Source organism: Lactuca virosa, chromosome 3 (genome assembly GCF_052849685.1).
Source record: "Lactuca virosa cultivar CGN04683 chromosome 3, Lactuca_virosa_CGN04683_v6, whole genome shotgun sequence".
Lineage (NCBI taxonomy): Eukaryota > Viridiplantae > Streptophyta > Magnoliopsida > Asterales > Asteraceae > Lactuca > Lactuca virosa.
Genome location: NC_136428.1, coordinates 84,923,213 through 84,949,461, shown reverse-complemented (window position 1 = coordinate 84,949,461; position 26,249 = coordinate 84,923,213). Strand labels below are relative to the sequence as shown.

The 26,249-nt window shown below is 29.7% G+C and overlaps 1 protein-coding gene across 1 annotated transcript; it reads left to right on the top strand.

Annotated features, from left to right (window-relative positions):
* Positions 1–8,151: 8,151 nt before the first annotated feature.
* On the top strand, positions 8,152–9,613 carry LOC145163749 (protein FAR1-RELATED SEQUENCE 5-like). Its single transcript, XM_079082531.1, has 3 exons — positions 8,152–8,682; positions 8,865–9,455; positions 9,572–9,613. The coding sequence occupies exons 1-3, from the start codon at positions 8,152–8,154 to the stop codon at positions 9,611–9,613; spliced, it is 1,164 nt and encodes a 387-aa protein (XP_078938657.1).
* Positions 9,614–26,249: the final 16,636 nt, after the last annotated feature.

Below are 26,249 nucleotides of genomic sequence, written 5' to 3'. Positions count from 1 at the left end.
TATATGTTATAACATGTCGATTGTACATCTTAAAAATTATTACATAAATGGTCATTGTCGAATAAAAATATTACAAACATGGTCCCATAACAATTACTGAAATGGTATCTAAGAATATGGGACAAAAGGAGATAAAACTAAGGACTAACATGATGAAAGATCTACTATGCTCAAGAGTCATATTAAAGTGATATTGCTAAATAACATATGATACTAATGGGTCACACTAACAACAACTTGATACAATTGATTATTTATTAGAAATTGATTTTAATAAATATTCAATAAAACTCTTATAATTAAATTGGAAATTATTTATTTCATGGAAATAATAAATTCCATTAGCAAGTAACTTAATATATATCATATGGTATGATTTATAAGTCATGTACAAACTTTTGGACTAGTTGAATCCTTTTTTTATCTTTTTCCTAAAAGACAAGGTTTATATTTTATGAAAGAGTTTATAAAAGTTTGACTTTCTTTCTTCTTCTTTATGCAATTTTCGATATATGCATAAAAAGAAGAAGTGTATGACTTGTCTAATCATGCTTTAAAGGCATGGGAGACATGCTTATGACAAGGAGATACTTTTGTCTAAAGTTGAAGGAACCAATGGTTAATAACTTCACTTTTAGGCACTATAAATATGAGGTTTCCACTCTTGAAGTTTTTGGCCTCATTCTTTCTTCCAATGGCCAAGAGCTCCATGGGAGACTCTCCATCTCTTCTTTGCTTTGAGTTATTGAAGATTACTTGCATATCTTTTGCTCTCTTGAAGTTTATATTGGTTATGAACTTCAAGCTTAAGAGTTTAAGAGTTTTGGACTAGCATCTACATCAAGTTGAGTCATTGTTGGTGTCTCAAAGGTTCCACATTCTTCATCAACTTCCAAGCCTCCCAAGAGGACCCAACACTACTAGAAAAACAGCCTTTTACGACGCGCAATGCTTGTCGTAAAACGCTCAGACGACGCGCAAATGTCTGTTTACGACGCGCATTTACGACGCACAATTACGACACACATTTACGACGCGCGTTTACGACACGCATTGCGTATCAAGGAAGGCCTGTCATAAAGGAAGACGACACGCATTTGCGTGTCGTAACCTTACGACGTACATTTATGACACGCATTGCGTATCATTAAAGCCCCTGTCATAAATCAATATGAGACGCATTTGCGTGTCATAAAATTCAGCATCCATTTACAATACATATTTACGACGTGCATTTACGATACACATTTACACATAATACAAATACAAATATATACCAAACATTCAATTTCATCTAAATGTTAAACAAGTTATCAAAAACATTGTATGTACATTACATGTCAAAGAGGATGCTACTTAATATTTCACATAGTTAACAAAAACATTGCACACCATATGTCAAAAGACAGATGCTACCTAACATTTCACTGTTATATTGTCTGTGGATACAAAATATCACCGGTAAATGATGTCTGTAAAAAAATTCGATCATTCTTCATGGATTTCATCAATATCATCACCTGTGTATTGAACTTTGTCACCCCAACCTGAGAAAAAAAAATGCATATAATGTTTCAGTTATAAAAAATATGATCATTTATTTAACAATGAGTAGTATGCTATATGACAGGATAGACAATAAACAATTTGTAATGTTACTTGTGAACATGATAGACAATAAACATTTAAACCTGAAACAACCGCTTTTCGAACTTCTTCATGAAAGTATCATCTTGATCACCCATCGCCTATCATAAATAAAAAAAAACGTTCTTGAAAGATGGAGAAGATAAATAAAAACATCAGTTATTTTCTCCCAATAGAAGAGAAGAGGCTACGTAAGAGCTAGCTTTCAAAATGTTATTGAAAGATGGCTCCAAGCTTGCTCGCTTTTTGGTGCACATGAATAAACCAAACTTGAAAGTGAAAGCTCATCTTAACCATCTTTTTAAACTTGGGAGTTGGGATTTTTTAATTAAATAAAATTTATAGGTTTAATACAAACAAAGTGTGTTCAAGCCCATAAACAACATGCGCCCATCTAAAATCGTACCTGTGGTTGTAGAAGTTGATAGAATTATAAGGCAAGGAGGGAAACTGATTTTTGGTGACAAATCCAATATAATAGGGGAAGTTGAAAACCTGTTGAAGCCACTACATTGCAATGTAAATTTGTATGTTTTTATAAGAATCAAGAAGAATTACTCGGTGCCTAGAAGTCAACTTGGAGGCCCAACCATATGTAATGGCTTCATGATCTTATTCATTCAGAGACGAGATATATCCTAATGTTTTGTTTTTTTAAGACAATTTCCTTTCTTTAAAAATTAAAAGGTTATCATTTTTTTAACAAGTCAAAAGACGTGAAGCTTTTCTCTTACTATTTTCTCAGCTGCAAGATGTTTCACTTTGAAGGCCCACGAAAATATTTTGATGAGGTTCTGTTAGCTTTGTCAAAGCTTGACTTAAAACTAATGGCAATCCAAGTCTGAAAAAAAAAAGAAAAAAAAAACAAAGCAACATGATATGTATTATATCTGTCAAACTCAAACATATATGCTTATATACAGATTACAGATAAAAGAATAAAGAACATACTTTGAAGTGATAGCCTTGATTTGTTTGGCCATATGTAAAATATGTTCTTCAGATTCAATCACATTGGGACCTGCTAACACAAACAATGGTTGTGCTCCCTGTAATGGTTGTAGCAACGAGTCATTAAGCTTAATGCTTGCTAAGAAACTTACTTCAAACACAGAGCAACGAACAAGGTAAGATAAATCCGTTAAAGGCCATTATAAAAGACATTTACTATTAGTCCAAATGATTGTTCTATAATTTATTGACCTTTTCCTGTCATATCTTTTGTCTCTTTTCTATCCTGACCTGTACATTCAACCGTCAATTTCCTAAAAATGGATCAACAATTCATTTTTTGGAAATAAGTGTCTTCTAATATCCGATTATTAATTCATTTCACATATCTCAGCCACTCGTGTATGTAGAAAGACTCAATCGCCTTTATTATGTGAGATACTCATATTTCTATCAAGTATTGTTTAGTTGTAAACTTATAATATAATAACACAATAAGCCATTAACATGGATATGATGATAGTTTAACCTAAAAATGTCTCTGTGAAGAAAAAGGAAATTTCCCTTGCAGCCGACTCACATGAATTGAACCATTCCGCTCCAAATCCTGTCCACACATGGCCCTGATGCTATACAAGACAAAATTTTAAAAAAACAACACACCACCATGGAAGGTAAAAGTTGCCATTAGTTAGTTGCATCAGTGACACAAAGTTTTCAGGCTTGAATCACAAGAATACAACATGATCAGACCACGCCAATCAGCAATAGCATTAGCTTTTTGCAAAACCATTATTAACACTGGACCACTGACAAGTAACAAGTTATAAAGATCATAAGACCATGGGTTAATTTTAGCAGCCAATATACAAAATTGGCAACCCTTTTTACTCTAGTGGACCTGGTGGTAGATTAGATATACTATAGTTTATCAACAGGGCATAAATGGTATAAATGGAAAACCATCATAATAAATAATTGCAAGAAGTGAAACATACTGCTTAATCAATGTGGTTCAGATCGGATCACAAGTCAGCTGAACACATAAGCCACAAACTTGGCATTCCAAACCTAATCCATCTGTCATCTTTGGATTGGGTGCCTAATTGCCTATAGAAACACAACATCATGTAAGAAATGAGAAGTTTAGACTCTTAATGGTTTTGGTCTATATGATTCTTTTGCAAAATGCTAGCTATTTGGATTTGTTTGGTTTCTTTGATAACTTGGTTTGATTAAATAAGTTAAAGGTTGAAACAAGTAATTATTTACACTGATTGTTTTCTTTAGTAACTTAGTTTGATTGGAATAAAGAACAATTTGGAACAAATAAGCAAATAAAAAACTAAGAAGTCTTGCAATCAAGTTCAAGTACTCATGAATTTCAAATAAAAACAAAGTAAACAGTTACCCTAATCCTAATTCAAATAGAAAAATCCAATTTATTTTAACGGATATTTAATTACCAGCTCTAATCCTAATTCAGTGGATTTAAAATTTACCCTAATCAGTAAACTGCAAAAACAGTCACGTGGTTCGATTTTGACCTGTTGTAATGACTATTTTGCCCTTGGACCTGTTTAATCTCCACTATTATATGATAAAAAAGTACTAGAGGTAGAGTAATCTGTTCTAATAGTATTTATTTTAGATTAGTCTATAGTAAATTTTATAAAAATTAAAATATAAATTATATTATGCTCTATACTTTTGTCTTTCAGGTTGTTCATGTTGTGGACACATCAGCAAACAAAGAACCAAGTTCTTATATTTCATTGTTTTCAACTACCCTTGGAAAGTTAACAAAAGAGATTGACAATATTGGTGAATGGATTGAATGTGGAAGAGTAAAAGTTATTGATTTTGTCACTTTCAATGCTTCTTATAGTTGTTGGACCAAGGGTAATTCTGTAAATGGATGGACTGAATCAGATATTCCAATATTAAATGTAAAAAGAGGTTATTCAAGAACAGATGAAAGGCTTACACAAGTTATAATCGATACTAAAGAACCAAAACGGTGGTCTCTTGCAATCAATACAAAAAAATAGAAGATTTTCGACTAAAAGGTACTATTGTTTTCAACTTTTTTTACTAAAATGACCTTTTTTCCCTTGGCCTTTTTGACATTGTTCTTTCAGATGGTGAAAGCAGGGAAGAACCGATACAAACTGCGACGAAAAGTAGTGCTGATGGATGGCATATTATTCAGTATTCTGGAGGGAAGAATGCTTCTAGAATATTTGGTTTGACACTTTCTTGGGGTAAAAATAATTTGTTAACCGGTAAAAGCAATCCTAAAATAAAAAAAGGGGGGCCTGGAAAATAGGGAAGTAATGGAAAAAAAAGAGAAAAATGGGTGGAAAATGTATTAAAGCGGCAGAAAAGTGTGGCAAAATTTGAAATTAGTAACGATTCCTATTCACCAACTCTATGGGAATTGATATATATATATATATATATATATATATATATATATATATATATATATATATATATATATATATATATATATATATATATATATATATAGGTAGAGGTTCATTTGAGACCATCTATATTTTGTGAGACATGAGAACCAAATCTTAGCCTTTGATCAAATTTGATCTTGTGGCTCATAAAAAAAGGGATTAACACTAATTAATCTAACTGATTAGTTAATTAGGGTAGATTAGTCACTAGGTTAAATTTAATATGATCAGGTTAGCTTAATTTTCACGTCTTCAAGAAATCATCTCACCTGTTAGGGTTTTCTACCAATTTATTCGATGAAACAACATTCCTTGTTATTCAATTCAATTTGATCGATATTCTATCTCTAATCTTATATTCTTTCAACCGATAATCGATTTGATTTGGACATTGATCGAACGATGCTAAATCATAGCTTTTAAATTCGCGATTTTTGTGTTTTTCGAGTTCATGTTCTTGATTCTTCTACATCTGCAATTGATAATCTGAGTGTTTTTGATCAATTTTAACTATGTGATCATCGATTTCGGTAGAGGTTCAAGTGTTCAACGATTTCTGCTAATCTTCATCTTCAACAATTGTTTACGATCTTTCAATCTGTGAATTTTACTCAACATCATGAAATCGTCAATTGATCAAGGTTTGAGTTTTCATCAATTTCACTATTACTTTCATATAATGTATTCAATTTTTAACCTAGTTCATGAATTGAATCATCAAGCTATTATCGATTTCTCCAATTTTATATTTGTATGATTTGTGATTTCAGCAATCAAACATCATCTGTTGTTGAGACATCCAATTCAGCAATCAAACATCATTTGTTGTTGAATTTGTTTGACCTAGAAAACAATTTAATCTATAATATGTTATTTGACAATGCATCATCTATTTCATTGTTTGATTTTTAACTTTCATTCAATCATTATGTTTTTCAGCAATATATCATCTGTTTTCGTTTGATTAACATCATCTATTTGCTTTTCATTAACATCATCTTAGTGATAAGTTCATGAGAATGCATGTTATTCTTATAGAATATTGTACATACATTTATATATCAATAATGATAACAGTTATGGATGATTTGGATATGCATGACATCGAAAATAATCATCTCGATGAAGAAAATCATCAGTTCGGTTCTAATGATTCAGAGATTCTTCATAACGAGGAAAATCAATCGGAAACCCAAGGTAATCATTGCTTTCATTGTTAGTTGCATATAACATATTCAATTTTTAACCTAGTCACAGTTATGGATAATTTAGATATGAATGACATCGGAAATGATCATTACGATGAAGAAAATCATCAATTCAGTTCTGGTGATTCAGAGATTCTGCATAATGATGGAAATCAATCGGAAATCCAAGGTAATTCTGTTACTGATATCGGTTATTCTTTATAGAATGATGTTGGTGATAAGTTCATGTTACTGCATATTATGCATATAGAATAATGCACATATAACATTGTGGTTTTTTATGATTACAGTCATATGAATGCAAATTATTCTGATTATATGTTAACATGGTGGTATATTCTCTTTTGTAGTTCAAAGTGACAATGTTGCAGCACAATATGGCTCTTGCAAACAATTCATTGGAGCTGATGGTTCTTTCTTTTGGATTCCAGAGGTTGAAGCTAGTTGGCTACCTCCTATGGGTTCAATTTTTAAAGATATCAAAGATGCTATTAAGTGGTATAAAGGATATGCATTAAGATCTGGTTTTGATATTAGAAAATCAACAGAGAGGAAAAATAGTGGAATCACAACTTCGAAATATTTTATATGCAATAGAGGGGGATTGCCAAACACTTCTACCTTAGACACGATTAGTGATGATCATAACAAGCAATTGAGAAATAGTAATTGTAAACGCACAAATTGCAAAGCTTTTGTTGCATTCAAAGTTATACCATATTCTTCAGAAGTTTACTTGTGGCGCTTTGAACAACAACACAACCACAAATTTATCAATCAAGATTGTATGCATCTTTCAAGAGCTAAACGTCAGTTGGATGTTGTTGATCAAGCTTTTATACATAAGCTTTCGAGTGCAAAGGTGGGGGCAACTATAGCATATAGGCTAATGTGCGTTATAAAAGGAGGATGTGAATTTGTTGGTGGACTAGAGATAGATTGGAAAATTTTTACAAGGGATATAAATTGTCACATCGGGGGCACTGATGCAAATTTGTTGATTACAAAGCTTCAGAATCGTAAAGAGAATGTTACAAATTTTACATTCGAATACAGATGTGACAAGAAGCAGTTAAATGCTCTCTTTTGGGCTGATGACACTTCAAAACAAAATTTTGAGTTATTTGGGGATGTTGTTTCGTTTGACGCAACATATCGTACAAACAGGTATTTATTCTGGAATTATAAACATTTTTAGTTATATATTCTAATGGTATTTTTTGTGTTTTTTTAGGTATTGTATGGTATTTGTACCTTTTACTGGCATTGATAATCACAAAAGGTGCGTCACTTTTGGAGCTGGTTTGTTGTGTAGAGAATATACAAATTCCTATATTTGGTTACTTCGGTCATTCTTGAAGTGTTTTGGAAAAGCACCAATCATGGTCGTGACCGATCAAGATCCAGCAATGAAAAAAGCTATTGAGATAGTATTGCCATACACAAAACATAGATTTTGTATGTGGCATATCACAAGTAAACTTCCATTGAAGGTACTAACATTATTGTTATATTCTTATCAGTATAAATATGACATTATTTTCAATATAAATATGACATTATTGTTCTTTTCTTATCAGAATATTAAATGACATATTTTTTGTAATTAGAATAATATATTAAATGAAATGCCTTTTTATACTGTATTATATTCTTATCAGAATATTAAATGAAATATTTTTTGTAATTAGGATAATATATTAAATGAAATGCCTTTTTATACTATATTATATTCTAACAGAATAATATATGAATTGTTTTTTAAGGTAAGCTGGGAAACAATGAATGAACCGGATTTTAAGGCGGACTTCAATAGTATAGTATGAGACTCCAAAATTGCTGTGAATGATTTTGAAATGAGATGGGATGCATTAATGGTAAAATATAAGTTACAAGACAATAAATGGATGAAAGATATGTTTGATTTGAGAAGCAGTTGGATTCCAGCCTATTTTAAAGATGTACCGATGTCAGGTCTAATGAGAACAACTTCTTGGCCGGAAAGTGAGAATTCAACATTCAATAGGGTATCGCATCATGGTTATACGTTAAACAATTTCATGAATGCTTTTGAGTCTGTTATGGAAAGGCAAAGGAATAATCAGATCAAATTTGATTTTGATACATCTACTATAATTCCAATTATCAAAAAACCTCTTGAAGATATGGAGAAACATGCATCTATGGTATACACCAGGACTATTTTTCTCATGGTGCAGAGGGAGATTCTTCATTCACTTGTTTCTTGTTCACAGAAGAGTGTTACTTCAGGTGTTGTTTCCGACATATGCATTGTCAAACATAAAAGGACAAATCTATCAAAGAAGAAGGTAGTAGTTGAGAAAAAAGAAAAAGTTGACATCGATTCTGAATGGAATTTTAACACAAGTGAAGGTGATTTTGAGGTAATGTTGACATTTTTATAATTCTAATATTTTAATTTTTATTACTAAATTATTTTCTTAAGTTTTTTTTTATATTATTGTAATTTTTCTTATTAGAATATACTTAATATTCTAATAGTTTTGAAAAATATTCTAATTTTTCTTTTTTGAATATACTTATAATCCTAATACTTTTGAAACAGGTTGAATTCAACAGAGAAGATCTAACGGTGAAATGTTCATGCATGCTTTTTGAGCGGTTTGAAATTTTTTGTAGACACATCTTCTGTATTCTAAAGATTTATGACATACAAGAGATTCCGTCAAGATACATTCTTAAGAGATGGAGAAGAGATATTATCCCCACCACAGTTTTGAAAAGGACGTTTAGATATGGTGATTCGTCTGGAAATGTTGAGAAGGTTGCATACAAAGCTTTTTCCATGCTTGATCAATGCTTGTCTTCATTAAGTAATGATGACAAGAAGTTAGAAGAGTTCATGCAAAAGCTAGAAGTTTTTATGACTGATATTGGTGAACAAGGTTCAGACAAATCACCGGTTACAAAAGAAGCTCATATTGATAAACTTTACAGAGCTACTACGAATCCTGAAGTTGTTGATGTTGAAAATCCACCTATGGTGAAGAATAAAGGTTCTGGTACAGGAAAACGTTTAAAAAGTGCTTTGGAGAAGGCTACTATTCAAGGTAACAAGCAATCAAGATCATGCAAAATATGTGGGGTTAAAGGGCATAATTCAAGGAAATGTTTGACATTGTTGAATAACTCCAAGGTACAAAGTGCATAGTTGTGTCTAGAAATATATTTCGATTTTTTTCGTATTTCAATAAAGTTCAATAATACCATATAGATAAAATTTTGAATTTCTTTAGTTTGGACATTTTTCAGATATTTTGGTTTGTGATGATGTGTGAGACATTTGGTTTGTGATGATGTATGAGACATTTGGGTTGTGATGATGTGTTATACATTTGAAAACATATTGATTCTTCTAATATTTTCAATCTTTAATTTTTTGAAGTATATACGAATGATTGCAGTATAATGTTTTGTTATCAAATTATTATAATACAAGATTATACATGTAAGAATGTTATATAGGTATATGCAACATCTAATATTATTCTAATAGAATAATGATGCCACTATACATTATTCTATTAGAATATTCTACCATGGTCATGAAGAAGTGATCATAATACCAACTATACATTAAGCATTAATCACCTAATAAACCATATCAAGTTTCTTACATAATACTAGGCATCATTTTTTTTGTCTAATTTGTTCAAAATAAGATAGATATTACAAAAGGAATTTTTGTTAAGTCACCATAACCACGTTCATAAAATTCCAAACTTCTATCAAATTCTATTTACTACCCATTTCCAATTCATCCATTCTATTGATACCTTCCTCTAACATCTTTTTTCTAGTTGCATGATCAAACTTTCCAAATTCGATTGTTTCTTTGATAACTCTCTCCTTGTGGTTGTTGATTTCATGTGTAGCAATCTTAACAGAATATAAGGCACGTAATTTTACAAATTGCACATCTTGCACATCACTGCCTTTTTCCATTTCCACATTCCACTTTCCTTGCTTTTCTCCACAATATTTTTCCATATGTCTCATTAAAAGTGCTCCATTCTCTGTTGTCAACTTCTTTGTGTTGTAGTCAATTTTCATCATCTTCACTGTTGTTGATCGCAAACCTTTGATTTTATTGACGATAAATGTAGTTTTCTCCGGATATCGTATAAAGTACAATTTCTGCAATGTATATTAACAAAATTACATTATTCAATCTATTATATTGTAACTTTAATACATTTAATAAAAGTAAATGAAAACTTACTAATGATGTAGGTATCATTCCATAAGTTTCTTCTAACGATTTTGTTTCTATGCTGTCTATAATATGAACTTGTGGATATGTTAGGTTGAAAACAACAGCATACATCTGATCACCATTAAGTATTGGGAAAACCACCTGCAATTCCAACAAATTGATCAAAAAGTTAACATAATTCCTATCCTTTAATAATGTAATATTTTAATTAATAAAATATTCTTACGAGTTTAAGATCATTGAAATCTACATTTGCCTTGAAATTAGATAGAAACTTATCAACACGGGTCTCAAAAGTTAAAAAACGCTCGTCAAAAGATTTAGTTTCATCTAATAAATCAGAACTCTGTAAACATAGAAAAACAGAAAAATTAGAATATCTTGTTATAATATATAACTAAAATATAAAAGTTCCAATTGTAAAAGAATTTACCATAATTTTGGTATTGAAGAACAGGCGGTATGGTTTACTTTTTGACTTTTGTTCCTCGTAATTTAGAACAGCAGCCTAAGAATCAATCACACTATGATGTATAACATGATAAGGTCGCATGCTCTCAAAATCCTGTCTATGCATAATCTCTCCCGTATTTGTTTCAAAAAGTACCTCCCTTAATTTTAAACATTAACAAAAAAATATGTCATCAACATTAGAATAAATATCCACATGCATTATAGTTAAACAACAATTCAAAAAAATAATACATGTTTAATTGAAATAGCAAGAGTTAGTGACTTACATTCTGTTTTTATCCTGTGCACATCTTATTAGAACCTGAATCAAAAGAACATTCTGCAAATCGATTCTATCAAATAAATTCACAGCTTTATCCATATATGGTGATTTGTAAGAACTTATATCATTCCCCCCGTGTCACCATTTTGAGATTCAACCCTTTCATGTGATCCTTTTTTTTCATTTTCATTGTTTTGATTATCAGCACTTGAAAAAATAGGATCTGAAAATAACTTAATGAACTTCTCTTTCAATTCATTTGTTATATTGACATCTGGGAACTTTGATATACAATCAGAAACAATTCGATACATGTCCTCCTTTCTGGATGAAACTTTATTGAAAATCTTATCAAAGTTCTCTTTATATTCCTGAAAAATAATAAAATACTAGAATTATAAGCATGTAATATTTTATCATCTCAGAATATCTTAGAATATTTACTATGAACCATAAACATGTAATATTAGAATATCCAGAATTTTTTATAACATCATACTTTAACGTAATATAAAAAGAAATTTTATTTTATATTTTAGTTAAAGTTACCTCAACAGTGTCATAAAGATCGTCTTTCACATTGGATGGTCCCTCGCTATCTCTCGTCATTTGTGTGATAACAACTTTTCCACATCCAAACCCACCATCTTCAATTTCAAAAGACTGCCTGCTATTCAAATCCTCTGTTGACCACATTGTTAATGTTGGAATTTTTGACTTTAAGATTAAACGCTGACAGTCAAGACCGTCATAGTAAAGTAGCTGCATGATAGTAGTTTGTAAATTGTATTAGATATTCATAAATAAAAAAAATTACAATAATTGAACAAAAAGCATACCATCAATAACAACATTGGGCCATTATAATAGCATTTCTTTTTATCTTGATGCCATAGAGATCTTGTATTCTTCAGACAGTAATTTAAGTACGCACACCAATCAATGCATGAGATGTCTTCAACTCCAACTACTCTTCTAACAGGATCTATGTTGCACGTCCCATAAGAATGTGATTCAGCAAACGTATTCACAAACAAAGAAAGAAAATTTAGCTTGAAGATATCATCATCTCTTTTGGATTTGAGAATGGATTCTTTGAATCCAGTGGCATTCATTGTTTCTTTTGTAAACTGGCTTTTCCATGTAACATACGTTTCGTTCTCACTGTCAACAAAATGAAAATCAAACAAGCTTCTTCCTCCATTTGATAGACCAAAGACTTTATGAATCTTTTCTTTTGTGATCTTAATTTTTTTTATCAAGCACAATACTGTTGTTTTGATGATCATAATGTTGAACAACAAAATGTGCAAGCTTCAACGGAATTCTCTTGATGTTCAACTCCAAAAGTGATCCAAAACCCATCTTCTTTACACATTTTTTTGAGACATACTTAAACTTTTTATAACTTCAATCATAGCTCCGGGATTCATTCTAGTATTTATTGAAGGCAGATCTTTTAATAAATATTTTGTTGTTTTTTGTGTCTTTTTCTCGATGTTATCATTTGTATTGTCTAACTTCCTTTTTTTATTTTTTTCATCTTCAGAATGCACCTTTTGTTTCCCTATTGTTCAATGGATTTTCAGAATAAATAATATTAGAAAAAAGATAATAACATCATAAAAATAGAATACAAATTAACACTTCAGAATATTCTATTAGAATAACATCTATATGAATATGTCTACTATGTTTCAGAAGTTAGTGAATGTTGATACGTAAATATAATTAATAACAGAAGTAAAAGTCAATATCATGACTTAAGTACTTAATCGCATAATTAAGTCCAAACTGTTAGTGATTAGGGTTAGGCAAAAACCAATTAGGGTTTAACTAACATGTTATTAGTCAACACAAAATCTCCAATTAAAACAAACTATGTAAAATGTTTCTGCTAACTGTAATTGTAAATGCATAATCAATAATAACAAATATGAATTTTACCTATATATGGCATTCTTGCTATTAGAATAACATTAATACACAAGATATTATAGTACAAATACAATAATTGATGATATACCTTTTTTTTCTTTGGCATTTGCTGTTGTATCGGCTGGTTCATCAATAAGCTTCAATGATTTTCTTCTTTCAATTAGTCGTTCGGCTATTGAAGTTTTTTCATGAGTTTTAGCCATATCCAACATTCTTGCTGTTTATTGTCATTTTCATAATAAAATTAGGAATTAATAATTGATTTATCATATCCAAATATCTAGATTAACATTTAAAAATATTCTATTAGAATAAGGAAACAAATTAGATTAATATTTGAAAATATTCTATTAGAATAAGATTAATAGAACATAGAAAAACATTAATAAAATATAGAATATTTTATTGTAATACATAGAATAACATAAACAAATGAGATAAATAGTTTATTATAGTACATAGAATAACAGAAACATATTAGATTAATATTTAAAAATATTCTATTAGAATAAAATTAATAGAATATAGAAAAACAATTATAGAATATAAAATATTTTATTATAATACATAGAATAATAGAAACAAATGAGATAAATATTTTATTAGAATAGAATAACTGATGATGTACCTTTTTTTTCTTTTTCTTTTGATGTTGTAGCTGATAATTCATCAATCGACTTCGATGATTTTCTTTTTTGAACCAACAGTTTGCCTGTTGAAGTTTCAACTTCACTACTTCTACCGAGTGTCATCATTTTTATTTTTGATTTTGTCATTATTGTTATAATATTAGCTGCATGAAAATAACTAATGTTAAATACACTTTAATTGTTGTTTGTTATAGAAAAACACTTACATTTATTTCAAAATTATATTCTAACTCATCATAATAAAGATACACATAATAAATTTAAAGCAAATTGACCAATATGCCCATGCACTGTTTATTTATGAGATTAAAGTTACTTGAATTTTCTATAAACACAGTTACATACATACACATAAAAAACAGAAGCAAATTGATGAATATGTCCATGTACATAATATTTTTCCATCCACTTACCCGAGTGATGCTTGACTTAACCATGCATAAAGTTTATACAATGATTAAAGTTTTACGTAAAAGAACAATTAGAAGTTGAATCACATAGTAAGATGTCAAAAGTGGAATGATAACTCTCTATTTTCTCAGAAAATGCAGAAAACCAATATAATATCTTGATTGTCAATTACACAATTTTGTTTTTGTTTATGTGATGAGTTCTATACTAATTCAGATCAAGTTCTGAATTATTAGAGGACATAATATACAAGTGTTTAATGGAAAAACTTTATTATTCTTCTTCATACCAAGACCACCAGGACCAATACCATGAGGAGGTTTCTTTTCATATCTGCCTTGAAAGCACTTGTGTCTATTTCCTTTTTCACATACACACAAAATCTCAAAAGTAATAAATAAATGTGTTTGGTTGGAATCAAAACCGAATGCCCTTGCAAATAAATGAAAGGCTAAAGCTTGATTTATCATCAATCCAAAGAATCCCACATAAGAATGTATTAAATGTAATATAAGTAGGGGCACATGTTTGTTATAAATACATACTCAAACAACACAAAAATGCTCATATTCTCAGATGTGAAGGCTTTGTCTCATTGTCTGTGCTGAGTATTTCACTAAGATATAAGAGCCCAATGCCCTAATTATTAGTATGTAGATATGGAGACTGGAGCAGCAATAGAAGGTCAATTCTCGAAGCTACATCGTCGTTTTCAAACGGAAACAAGGATATAAAATGATAATTAATAGAACTATTGAAATACCTGGAATTTCTTGAGAATTTTTGGTAATAATGTCATTTAGATGATCTGATGGTGTAGATTCTGAAGCACGTGTTGATGTAGCCATCTTCGTTGATAAGAAATACTCGATAAGAATGAAATTAAGTAAGTTTAGGGTTTTATCGAGGGATTAGAGACCAGAATATGAATCAAAACGTTTAAAATCGATATGACAAGGGTTTTTAGGGTTTTTATCGATGTTTTCAAGTGAAAATCGGATTCACAACATCGAAAAATGAAATCGATACAAGGAGAAATCGAAGATGATGAGTTCAAGAGCACAAGAAGTTAGGGTTTTGATGGAGTGTTTAAAACCGAAAATGATAAGAAGTTTGGAAGAGGGTTTTGAGAATACAGATGAAGAAATTGAGTTTTTTGATTTTAATGTTCTTCCCTCGTGAATAAGTCGTAATCTCAAAGTTATTACATTTGTCCCTTTTTCGTCCCTGGAAAATAAGTCCTAATATTTTTAGTCCCTTTTAATTTAAAAACTTGAACTTTGGTTCAAATATTATTTTAATTGTAAAATAAAATTACTTAATTATAAATATTCTAAAACAAATATTTTCATTTATTCTAAAATTTTACTTTTACTAATAGAGACAATGTACTTTTTTTTTCTAAAGTAAGATGTCCTAAAATATACTAAAATTTTATTATCCTAATTTTTTATTATTGTAACAGGATACTAAATTTAATTTCATTTATTCTTTTTATTAAAATATTCTAAAACAAAATTACATATTATATTATAGTTAGATAATAAAACGTTTTATTATTAAGTATTTTAATGAAACCAGAATAATCAGAATAATTTACATAAAACAAATTAGAATAAGCTTAATACAATATTAACAATATGTGTTTTTATTTGTCAAAATTATTGTATAAGAATAATAAACATATATGGATTTTAATCATTTATCATTTTACCAAACAATTTTTTAATCAAATAATTAGGCATCATCAAACAAAAATTTTAAACGCTATATATCATTTACTATTAAGTAGTAAATATTTTATCAAGATACCACCTAACTGGTTTAAGCATATGATTTACCAAAATATCAATGGTTTAAGCATATCCTCAAACATAAGCATTTAAAAAAAACAAAATAGAAAATAAATTGTCTGTATGTAATAAGCCAATATAAGAAATTTTCAAACTTTCTTCATTTCTAGATTGTCTCTTGCTTCACTCCCTTCTTTCACCAACATACACCTAGTTTTCTTATCAAGTTTTGAAAATTCCAATGCTTCTGCAACATTCAATTTTCTCTGCTTGTTAATTTGATGGTTTGCTAGCTTAGCAACATAAAATGTACGCAACTTTGCAATCTTCTTAGATGTCCTAACACTTTCTTCTCCCAGTTCCACATCCCACTTTTCTTCTTTCTCACCCATGTATTTTTCCATGTGCCTCATCAAAAATATACCATCATCATTTGTCTTAGCTTTTGTTTGCCATGTTATTTTCATTTTCTTTGGCTTCACAGATTTAAACAAAGAAACCTTATCCCGCCGATTGTTGTCCAAAAACATTGAAAAGTACATTTGCTGCAATGTATATTAATAAAATACCATTATTTTTATAAAATTATAACTATATTAAGTAAATAAATCTTATAAGAATATAAATATTATATTTTATATTCTAATCAAAATTTATTTACTTATACAGAGTGGTTTTTTTAAAGTAAACAATTATGATTAAAATAAAATTTTTAGATTTATGCAAGAAACATTTACCACAAGTTTAGGAATCTCTCCATAGATATCTTCCACTTTTTTGGTGTATCTTATGCTGTCAATGATTATATGTTCTGGATTTGTAAGGTTGAAAAGAAGACAATAAAAATGACCACGGTTGTGTATTGGAAAAAACACATGTAGTTCAAACATAAATATAGATGAATTTTATAAATTTTAATAATGAATATGTTATATTGTAATAAAAAATACATACCAAATTAACAGAATTGAAATCCACTTTTCTTTTGATGTCATATAAGTAATTGTTTACAGCCTCATCAAAAAGTCGGAATCTTTCGACAAAAGGTATTGAAGAATCCAATAATTTTTCTGTCTGTACATATAGAACAATAGAAATATTAGAATACATTGTTACAAATTATAATTAGAATATAGAAAATAAATTTAAAAATTAAGTACCATAATTTGAGTGTTGAAGAAGACATGTGGTGGTGATTTTTTGTTTCTCAGGTTTTCTTCTTCAAAATTAAGAACATCAGCCCAACAATCAATAACGAAAGGATGTATCTTATGATTTGGACGCATACCCTCAAAATGCACCCTATCCATCATGTCTCCAGACTCGGTTTCAAACAACATTTCCCTTCAAACAAAAATATTGCATTGTAGTTAAAATATATTATTTTACTAAAACTAATGTAAATTAATTAGAATAATATTTTCTTTTGAATAGTGTTACAATATTCCAATAAGAATATTACACAATACTCAAATTTATAAAAGTATTCCTTCAAGAATATGCATATATAATTTAAAAAATTTACTAAACATTGTGGATTTACTTACATTGGATCTTTGTCTCCAACGCATCTAAACATGATTTGTGCCATTATCTCTTGCCCAGTACTGACTTTTTCACTTAAGTCAATTACCCTATTCACAAAAGGTGATCTAAAAATATCTGGATTAGTCACCTTCCTTTTCCCTCTTTCATTCACATTCTGACCCTTTTTCCCTTTCTCATCTAAAATATGCTCTTCATTCCCTTCTAACTCTCCATCTTCATCATTACCCTCAGAATTATCACCAGTTTCTGCATTGTTCATTAGTTGGGTTATTTGAAGATCAAAGGAAGGAAATTCTGAATTTTCAAATGTTAGTTTTTTTGGAACAGGAGATTTGACAACTGGATTTGGAATTGTATTTGAATCTGGATTTCTGTTTGAAAATATTATAAGCAAATCCTCATCTAATTTTTCTATGAATGAATCAGACCAAGGGGAGAAATCAATAGATATACCTTTTGGATTGTGTTTTGGTGTAACAATTGAGCTCTCACCTATATTGTCTCCAACCACCTTCTCTACAATATTCTCCTCCCTAATCTTCTCCCCACCAATCATTTCACCACCCTCAGCAAGATTTTTGCTCTCAACATTCTCTTCTAAATTCTTCTTTCCAATAGTCTCGTCTATATTATTCACCTCTAAAGCCAAATTTATTTTGTCATCAACATTTATTCCTTCAAATTCTATTTGTCTTTCTGGATTGTGCGGATGTCTAATCGTTTCCTTGCCAATATTATTCTCTAAACCCAAATTTATTGGGTCGTCAACATTCATATCTTGATCTTCTTCTTTTCTTTCTTTATTATCTGGAAACTTCTGTTGTAATGGTTTAACAGCTAAAAATGCAACCAACTTTGTATTCATTCCTTCATCTTTATCATCATCAAAATCAAAATTTTTTGTTTTATTAAGCTCTTCATCTCTATCTGCTTTGACTTCAGTTCTCCCTTTAATAGTTTCTGATTTCTCTCGACTTGAAAAAAGTGTAGTTGAAAATATGTCTCTAAACTTTCTTATCATCTCCTTCGTTCTATTGTCTTCAGGGAATTTCGATAGACAATGAAAAATAATATCTTACATATTATCCTTTTGAGTTGAGACATTGTTGAAAATTTTTTCATACTTTTCTTCATACTCCTGGGAAAAAAAAGACATTAGAATATTTTTCTTATATTAAGTTAGGACATAATTAAAATATATTCTAAAACATAATTTAATAATATATTCTACTTAGAATATACCTCAATACGTGTGTCCTGATTCTCATTCTCCCGATTCTCATTCTTGTCACGTTCTAAATTTGAACTTTGTTCAATTAGATTTCCAACCCCAAATCCACCAGCTTCAATCTCAAAAGATTGTCTTTCCTTCAACTTATCTGTTGTCCACATCGTAACTAATGGTGTTTTACGTTCTATTTTTTGGAGCCTGCATTCAATTTCATCACAGTAAATTAGCTGCATTATTTCAACATCATATTAGATATCCATTTTTAAGAAAAAAAATAAGTATATGGAAAAACATACCAACAGCAACAACATCGGGCCTCTGTAATAACACTTGGGGTTGTCTGGACGCCATCTCCCTTTTGAATTTTTCACACAGTACAACAAATACGCACACCAATCGATTTTAGAAATGACATCTACTTCAACAAGTGCTCTAACTAGAACTAAGTTGTTTGTCCCCATAGGAATGGATTCTGCAAACGTATTAACAAATAAAGCTATGAAACCCAGCTTGAAATTCATATCCACTTGTTCGGATTTTTGAATAATCTTCTTGTAGTTTGTTGCATTTGCCTTTCCACCTTCAAGTTTCTTCATCCATCCATCAAACACTTGATGATCTTCGCTAACCATGTCCAAGTCAAATAAGCTTTTTCCAGTTTTGGGTAAACCAAACACTTTATGAATTTTTTCCTTTGTGATCTTTATTCTTTTTCCTTTAATCAGAATACTGTTTGTGCCTTCATCATAATGCTCAAGCACAAAATGACAAAGTTTTAAGGGAATACTCTTAATGTTAATCTTCAAAAATGCTTTAAATCCCATCCGTTTCACCCAATCTTTTTGTTCTGATGTCAAAGAACTTACAGCATCTGTCATCAATCCAGGTGTCGATCTAGTGTTTATTGAAGGCAACTCCTTCAATATATCTTTCACAGTCTTTTGCTCTTTGACAGTTTTTTGCTTCTTTATTGCTGCACGATTGTCCCCATTATTCCTCTTCCTTTTTGCTTCTTTAATCTTTGTCACTCCTTTAACATATTTTCTATCACCGGTTCTCTTTTTTACATAGATTTCTTCATCAGATTCATCATCTAATTCATTACATCAGTCATAAATGTTAGTAACACCACAAAAATCCTATATCATCTAATTACAAAGTAATATTCCAACAAAATATTATACATATACACTTATTATATCAGAATATTCTATGAAATTTAATCCAAAAATACTATATCATCTAAGTAAAATGTAGATATAGTATTTTTATTGTTCGAAACACTCTAATATTTCTATTGTTCCATAATATTGGAATTATAAAGTATAAAATCATATTTCAGGAAAAAAAAAGTTTAGATTATTTTACCCGTTGACTGTGTATCTGATTCTGTCTCTGATTCCGTTGAAGAATCGGAAACATGCTTTTTCTTTTTGTGCTTCACATCATTATGGATTAATTTTTTGTGGCGCTTGAAATGTTTTTTGACTTTTCTTTTTTTCGTTTTATTTACTTTATCTGCATCAATAATTATTCTATTAGAAAAATATAATATACTTTTATTGGATGTCAACATATATATTATAAAAGACAACATATTTTACCATATTCATCACTCTCTGTTGTGGATGTCTCTGACTCTGATGTCTCTGACTGTGAAGATGAAGAATCTGAAACATAGTGTCTTTTTTTCTTTTCAAGTCTTTTTTTATTTTTTTGTATTTTTAGCTGTATGAAGAAATTTAAAAATTGAAATAAATTAGAATATTTATTTTAATCAATTTGAATGTTCATAATAATCAACTGAAGAAAATAAATCCAAAAAATTTATTTTGTGAAGTGTTTTAAAGAATGATTGTTGATACCTTTTTTAATTCTTTTTCTATGCTGTGAGGATGAATCAGAAGAAGAATCAGAGTCGCTTTCAGAAGTAACAACGGTTTTTTTTTTTTTTTTTTTTTTCTTTGATATTCCTTCATCTGCCTTCTTTTTCTTTTGATTTACAATTTGCAAATCTTTATCATGAAATTTAACAATTAAAATCAATTAGAATATATGATAAACAAAATTAGAATATTCAGAATAACTAACTTAAAAAAATAAATCCAAACATTTGCTTTTTTTATGAATTATTTGAAAGAAGTGTGTTCATACCCTTTTTAACCCTATATTGACCCCCTGAATCTGTATGAAGAAAATTATCAAATAAAAACAATTAGAATATTTATTAAAAACATTTAGAAGTTTCTAAAAGCAATTATAATATTTAATCTAAAAGTAATTACAATTTATACCTATATCTATATAAAATTCTTTCCCTGTGTTTGTTACAGTTGCATTTATTTGCACTTTTTTAGCTGCATCAATAACAACAAATTCCATTAGAATTCATATTAGTTGATGATATATAATCTGGTCACAGTTCTATAAATACATAACAACAAATTTCTATTTATCAATCAACATAAAATCTGCCTTCTTTTTCTTTTGATTTACAATTTGCAAATCTTTATCTTGAAATTTAACAATTAAAATCAATTAGAATATATGATAAACAAAATTAGAATATTCAGAATAACTAACTTAAAAAAATAAATCCAAACATTTGCTTTTTTATGAATTATTTGAAAGAAAATGTGTTCATACCTTTTTTAACCCTATCTTGACCCCGTGAATCTGTATGAATAAAATTATCAAATAAAAACAATTAGAATATTTATTAAAAGCATTTAGAAGTTACTAAAAGCAATTATAATATTTAGTCTAAAAGTAATTACAATTTATACCTATATCTATATAAATTTCTTTCCCTATTTTTGTTACAGCTGCATTTGTTTGCACTTTTTTAGCTACATCAATAACAACAAATTCTATTAGAATTCATATTAGTTGATGATATATAATCTGGTCACAGTTCTATAAATACATAACAAAAAATTTCTATTTATCAATCAACATAAAATTCACTAGAATATCAAAAGGTTTTTTTGGCTACACACTATACTACAATCATAATAAGAGATTTATGTTACCAAAATCTATAGTCTTAGACAATTTATGAATCTAAATCTAATTAAATGATGAACAATTAGTTAGAATAACATAACATCTTTGCTGATTTTGATTAAGAATATTTAGATCAAATGAAATGGGGAATAATTAGAACATTATGTAGAGTTAACATTTAGATACATAGACTCTATATAAATCACATACTGAGATTTAGGTTTAGATTGTATGTTTTATAATGCTATATTCCATTACATCCTGACTTCGACATATAAATCGCTAGTGAAATATCTCGATTATTAGACATTTATTGAAGATACACAACGATTTAAAGTGAAAAAACTTTCTATAATAAGAACATATAGGTTTATTGAATAAGAACAAGAGGTTTATAGTATTATACTTACTTGGAACAACTATTGATACAAAATCAGAATCAGAATCTGTAGAATGAGCCATTTGATTCGATATCAAATTCAAAATCAAAAGGTTTTGAATGTTCTAGTTGATTATCGAGTGGTTTTCGTGTAAGAATCGGAAGATGAATTTCAGGTATAATGAGAATAAGGAGTCTGAAACAATGATCGAGATTTGGAAGCAGAACGATGATCGAGATTTAGATCAAATGGGTTTTAGTGTTCGTATCTAGGGTTTTTAGGAAGAATACCGGGTGTTTTTGTGTGTTGAACGAAAAAGAATGCAAAAATCCATTCCTGCCCCTCCGTGTCTTGATCTAATCCCAAAGTTCCATTAATTTACAAAACTGCCACCGCCTATTTTATGGTTTAATCTGAATTAATATCAGTCTTTCATTATTCAAGATGAGTGGTCAAGATTTGGTCTCCCCGTCTCACAAAATCAAGCGGTCTCACATGAACCTAACCCTATATATATATATATATATATATATATATATATATATATATATATATATATATATATATATATATATATATATATATATATATATATATATATATATATATATATATATATATATATATATATATATATATAAGTAATTTAAGCAAATAATAATACGTTTCAAAATTGATACATACAACACCTGTCATTTGACTCTACTATACTCCATCCAATGCTTTATCTGATTTTGTTAAGCCATCAGATTGATACATACAACACCTATAACCAAAACATAGTCCTAATTATTAGAAAATAGATCAACATTTTCATATGGGTATTGATATGCATTAAAATAAAATGTTTCATAATTGAATATTTCAAAAAAAACACATACAAATGTAATAGAAACAACATAGAAAGCACATAGACCATTTTTCTACTAATTCATAGAAACATTTAGAAACAACATCAATTGGAAACCAAGGATAGGATATTATACCTTCAAATCTTGATTAATTGATGATGTGACTACCTTCAGAAAGCACATAGACCATTTTCTACTTTACTCCAAAAAGTTTAAACTTTTTTCAGTTCTAGTACTTATTTAATAGTTCCATATCGATTTTGTAAAAAAATTCAATTTTGGACTAGATACTGCAAGATTTGAGTTCCGTATTATTTTTGGTGCTTAGTTTAAGGTTTCAGATCAATTTTGTTCTTTATTTCAAGATTACAGGGACCAAAATCAATATGAAACCTCGAAAAGATGAACTAAACCAAAAAAAGTTTCAATTTTTTACTAAACACAGTAACCTCAAAAAGCATAGGGCCCATTGTAGTACTTTACTCAAAAAATAAAGAAGGAATTAAGGTGATGATACTTACCATCATGTTATCAGGCTTGATATCATATCACTATGAAGGACACCACAATTTCTAAGGTGTTGTAGAGCAATGAACAACTATTTTGAAGAACAATGTGTTTCTTTTTGCTGATTGGTCCGCTTCGTTTATGTGGTAGTGTTTCACCATTAAGTTTGTTGGGTAGTGTTTCACCATAAAGAGTATCTTGTTAGTGGGAGGGGTATTTTAGGTATTTTTTTATATTAAGTTTGTTGCAACAGGGTATATAAGTGGGTATTGGGGATGAGGGTATATAATCACTTGAAATGGGAAAAATCTCGCCTCACTTTGGTGCAGGAAGATGAGAGAAAAAAAAATTACACAATGGTTGAAAGAGATTATGGAAAAAACAACAATAAACTATACCCATGAGAACTTAAACTTACTTGCATCCAAACCTTTGAGGCTTCATAACAAGCCTTTATGCCTTATTCATAATCTTGAGAAGAAGCTTCTACTACTTCAACAATGGTCTGGAACAACAAGATAGAGAGTAATACTTCTGTAAGAACTTGTCATTCAATCAGATAATTAACTTAAACTGTGTTAGGATGATTATGTTCCTTGAAGAAGTAACACTTGTTTAATAGATTAGGGTAAAAGAATTGAATACAGGTATCAAATTCTATTTGAACCTTAATTTGGGTATGTGATAAGATTGTGAAATTAGAAGTTGTAATGATTTTGAATACCTAAAAGAAAAAGATAACATATATGATTCTACCTTCATACCCCGATTAGAGATGAATTATGACTTTTCTAGACAAATCAGGATTCTGTAAGCTAAAATTAGCATGATTTTTCATGTATTCTAGAGATTTGAAATTTTATTATAGTACTTTGAGTAAAGTTCAACATGGTACCATCTCTTTCTGTGAATTATAGTTAACTTTGAGTCAATTTTGGATCCTAAACATGTCTTTTTCAGTGAAACAAGTTTCAAGGTATCTCTAATTTCTGAATTGATGCTTAATATTGCAGTAAACATAAAGGTGAAATGCAGTAAATTAAACAAAGAAATGGGTATCTGCAATCATCGTTATTGGATACCAGAGTGAAACATTCAAATAGAATAAATATAAATACTCACAAATCAAGAGCCTTTTGATCTTCCGCTATGCCTATCACTTATAACAACAGCCTCCAAATTTTCCCCAAATTGTTCAAAATAACGATGTAGCGTCTCGCTCTGTGTCTCCGATGCAAGCCCTCCAACGAACACCTTTGTTTATGTAGTGTCCCCAAACGGATGATTCAAGAACGTTAAACTTGATCTGCTTCCTCTAATCGGATGATAAGCAGCCATATAATTACAATTATGTAGATATACAAATGATATCTATATACTCGAAATCAGAAGATAATTTCAATTCACATGGTGATTGAATTGATGAAGAATTTAGAGAAAACCCTTGTAGAACACTAAGAAATTATGCCAGCGACGGAGAGAGAAAGTGAATGATGGGGCTTTTGAAAATTACAGGCGGAGAAAGAATCTTCGTGGAATTATTTGGCGAGAAGTGGAGGTTTGAAAAACTGTTGATGAGATTTGAATGTCTGATAAAGCTTCTGTGAGAATGTTTCGTGAGTCGACTTAGGCTCAGATTACCAGTCAGATAGGTGGGAATATAAGATCTTTTCCAGACCATCTCTACTAAAAGATGCACCCTCAGATTACGACTTCTCTTCATAACTTCTTCAGGAGTTAACCATCACACGCTTCAACAATATTCAACAAGGAAATGATGAAGAATTAGTTGTATGGCGAGGAAGAAGAGCGGATATCGTTGTTTTGCCTGAACACGACGATATAAAAGCCCTAGTTCATGGGTGCGGACTTTTGAGGTCCAGAGCATAAAAGCCCTAGTTCTTCTTTGATATCGGGGACCAAAACCTTAAAATCGCCAACGATTTGAGTGTGAGGAGACGTAAACCCCCAATCGCCGACTCCATGAAAGATATCGTGAGGTTCGATTTTTGGGGAAGGCGGGGTACTTGAATTTTTTGGGGATTTGGTTTTCCCCCTTAGTTGTATCAAAAGGGGACGCGCGTATTAAAATTTTATAAAACGACATCTGTACACGACGCCCACTTAAATTTAGGTCCCTTCCGTGTTTGTAATTTTTTTTCGTTGGACATTAATTTTAGGGCACGCACAAATGAGTGTCCTCTATCCTTCAAATTTTGGAAGGCTGACATTAATTTTAAGGACACACAAAAATGCGTATCGTAAATCAGCGAGTGTCATTGTTCGCGCTTCCTTAAAGGGTATTTTTCTTGTTGTGCAAAAAACTACAAAGGTTGTTATTTCTTGACCTCTTCTTTGGTTGGTGTTTTAATATTTTCTATAACTTGCAAGAACATCCTTGGTGGGTATAAAATGTTTATGTTATTTCAAAAATTAAAGTCTTCCGTTGCCATATTTTTCTAGTTTATGAAACTATTTTTGAACTAAAACCCAACAATTGGTATCAGAGCCATCTTGCAAGTTTGATTAGATTTTTGATTTTTGGAAATCTTAGTTTTTGGAGAATATGGATAACTTGTTTTTGTATAAAAATAAGTTCATACATATTTTTTATGACAACTTTATAATTGTTATTTTTTTATGTGACAAAAGTTTCATGCATC